Source organism: Contarinia nasturtii, unplaced genomic scaffold (assembly GCF_009176525.2).
Source record: "Contarinia nasturtii isolate CC-2019 unplaced genomic scaffold, AAFC_CNas_1.1 Cnas_scaffold_1610, whole genome shotgun sequence".
NCBI lineage: Eukaryota > Metazoa > Arthropoda > Insecta > Diptera > Cecidomyiidae > Contarinia > Contarinia nasturtii.
In genome coordinates this window covers 1-3,251 of record NW_022198945.1, presented here as the reverse complement: position 1 = coordinate 3,251, position 3,251 = coordinate 1, and the positions used below count along the sequence as shown (strand labels likewise).

Sequence of the window (3,251 nt, the reverse complement as noted above, 5' to 3'; positions counted from 1 at the left end):
AATGTATTGTATGGAAAAAAAATGTCAATCAATACCTTTTCATGGGTTTTTCGTTGATTTTGATCGGTAGGATGGAGGCAGTATGAGCCGCATATTTCACAGAGATCACCATGTTGGTATGGGCAACGATCACCATACTTACAACTAATGGTACCGTCCGATCGGGTAATGGTTGACTTAATGTAGGGACAAAGTGTATTTTCGGGCGGTGGTAAATTACTGGCTTCAGTATCGTACATTTGCATTTGCTCCGCATGTTCGGTATATGGATTTCCCGATACGATTTGAGCATAGGAAATTGCTGTGTTTTGGCTGAATTTATAAACATAAAATCAATAACTCAATGTCATTATAGGTGTATCCAATTTTTTTTTATACAAACCTTGAAGCACCTTCATCTTCGTTAGTTGTTTGTGTGACTTGATTGGTGTTTTGGCTTATATAACGTGGTATAAATTCTGGGGCATCGATCCAATTACGTATAACATCATTGGGAGCATTATGACTATTGATATTGTTGTTGATAGTTGTGGTGGTGTTGGTTGCGGTGTTTTGTTGAGGTGGTAGTTCACCAACTGGTTCACTTAATACCGGTTCATTTTGGATGTTGTGCGAATTACGACAAAAATCACCATATCGGCAATTGCCATTCAAAAAAAATCGACAAACGGCTGGCATTGGAATCCAGTTTTCTGCGAATATTCAATATTTGATTTCACAATTAGAGTTAATTGACATGCAATCCATGTGTAAAAGTCTTTCGACTTACGTTCAGTTGGTTCGGAAAATTCGGTGTGTACATCGTTTTGATCATAATTGCCACTGTAAATGTGTCTATTGTAATCGAAATGATAATTGCTACCTGGTGCGGCACTCATTATTCTATCACGGCTATATAAACCAATCGAAAACACAAATTGTGGAATAGTACGAGTATGATTCAACAATTTGAATGTCAAACAATTATATCAATTGTATTACTTACATGTATATCTTTTTAATCAGAAAAACGTGAGCCTTCTTGATTCAGTTGATGGTACTTTTTTTTATTTTCTTTTTTGTATTTTATATTCTTTGCTGTGAAAATGTATAATCTTTCTTTTCTATTTCACCTGTTTCCGACCGAATAGATGATGACAGAGAAAAAAATTTTCACAACAATTTAAATGCTCATACACACCACTGAATCAATTGAATTGTCGTGTTCTTTGATAATGCATCCAATGGTTTGTATTTATTTTTTTTGTGTGTCAGAATTACATGCAATTCTTTCACAAATGGATGCGTTCACAGACAATCCAATTGATAGTATCCATATGCTCGAATAATAAATTGGTAAATACAATTAATTCTAAGAGATGGCGCTGATCCATTTTCATTTTTCCAAAATATCGCGCTTAATGACAGCTGTATAGTCACACGAGTAACCTAACTGCGTGACTTGATAAAAGTTCCGCATGTTTCTTTTTGTTTTTGTTTACATATTGCACACAGTGTGAGATTAGTTGCAATCGTATCCGGAATAAACAATTATCGTTGCAAAAACAAAAATGAGCATTCAACGGATTTTCACATTTTCAAACTGATTGAAATCGTTTGGAACGAAATTATTTTATCTGCCATACGTTTTATTGCTCTGTGTAATTAGTTTTTTTTTCTTCGTCAAATCATCTGCTGGTACAAGATGTTTGCGAAAAATCGGTGTTCATTGTTTATGCGATTATTAACTTATCCGCCAAAAGTTACATTCGCCGCTGAACGATCCATTCACAACTATGACGAAATTTATGAACAAACTAAAACGTTATTCCAGTGTAAGTTTTCATTTTAAGGCGAAAAGAGTGTCCTTTTTCTTCAAAATTTGTTTGCTTCGTGTTTAATATAAATAAGCATTTGATTTCAGCCAAAAAATTACCAAAGAACGTGAATAAGACTGCTGTATTTGCATGCAATGAGCTCGATCTTAATGAGATTCAGGTCTATGGCTTTGACTATGATTATACGTTGGCTTGCTATAAAAAGTCTTTGCATTACCTACTGTATGGCTTGGCTCGGGATATGCTAGTCGAGAAATATAAGGTTAGATGACACTTTTCATCTCGAATACTTTTTTTTTGTTTTAGAAAAATCGATAAACACAAAGGTTGTTGGCGTGAACTTGTCATTTTTTGCTTGCTTCTAAATTTCTATTCATCATTTTAGTATCCTGAGGCAATAAAAAGCTTGGAGTATATGCCAGGATTTGCAATTCGTGGATTGCATTATGATATTGAAAAGGGTTTATTACTCAAACTCGATTCATTTTTGCAAATTCAATTTGGATCGGTTTACCGTGGATTAACTCCAATTACTGATGCCGAAGTCGTTAAACACTACCGCAATCGTTCGATACCATTAGGTAAATACTTTTTTTTTCTCCAACATCCGTTAAATCCAAAATAAGCATTGTTTTTCCTTCTGAAGCTTATGTTGAAGGATCATCGAAGACTCAGTATGGACGAGGGAAAATGATACAATTGGCGGATTTATTTTCAGTACCTGAAATTAGCCTATTGTGCAATGTAGCAGAGTATTTTCAAAAAGAGCAACTTAATTACCACCCGGAGATTCTTTTTAGCGATGTCAAAGTAGGTTCAAAAAATATATTCAAATTATTTTCAAGTCGATTGAATGAAATAACAATAATGAGAAAAAAAAATGTTTTTTCAGCATTCGATGGGAGCATGTCATCCGATCATGCATAGAATTGTTGCTCAGGACGTGAATAAATACATCGAAGCCAATCCACAGCTCAAACATTTCTTTAAACGCCTTAAAGATGACAATAAACAATTATTTCTAGTGACAAATAGCCCGTACCATTTTGTGTAAGTCTTTGGCTCCTCTTTTTTTTTAAATAATCGCAATAATCCAAAAAATTTGTTTCAATTTGATAATAGAAATCAAGGCATGAATATGCTGGTCGGTCAAAATTGGAAAGACTATTTCGATATTGTAATCGTGCAAGCGCGAAAGCCACGTTTTTTTACAGATGAAACACGACCATTTCGAGTTTTCGATACTCGGGCCGGCACACATCTATGGGATCGCGTTTGTCAATTGGAAAAAGGAAGAACGTATTTTGAAGGTACTGTTAAACAATTGCAAGAGATGATGAATTGGTCAGGCCACGAAGTATTGTATTTTGGCGATCATCCTTACTCTGATCTCGCCGATGTGACCCTAGAGCATTCTTGGCGTACTGGCGCCAT

At 35.0% G+C, this 3,251-nt stretch overlaps 2 protein-coding genes across 2 annotated transcripts; one reads left to right on the top strand and one right to left on the bottom strand.

Moving 5' to 3' along the window:
* Positions 1-35: 35 nt before the first annotated feature.
* Positions 36-1,233, bottom strand: LOC116346604 (probable E3 ubiquitin-protein ligase makorin-1; the record flags this gene model as incomplete). Its single annotated transcript, XM_031776748.1, has 4 exons — positions 986-1,233; positions 770-891; positions 383-692; positions 36-312 (listed from the first exon to the last, which is right to left on the bottom strand). Coding segments are annotated over exons 2-4 (696 nt in total), but the record flags the coding sequence as incomplete, so codon positions are not given.
* Positions 1,234-1,416: 183 nt separating this feature from the next.
* On the top strand, positions 1,417-3,248 carry LOC116346605 (5'-nucleotidase domain-containing protein 3; the record flags this gene model as incomplete). Its single annotated transcript, XM_031776749.1, has 6 exons — positions 1,417-1,814; positions 1,904-2,079; positions 2,203-2,398; positions 2,464-2,627; positions 2,710-2,867; positions 2,940-3,248. Coding segments are annotated over exons 1-6 (1,133 nt in total), but the record flags the coding sequence as incomplete, so codon positions are not given.
* Between the last annotated feature and the right edge of the window lie 3 nt (positions 3,249-3,251).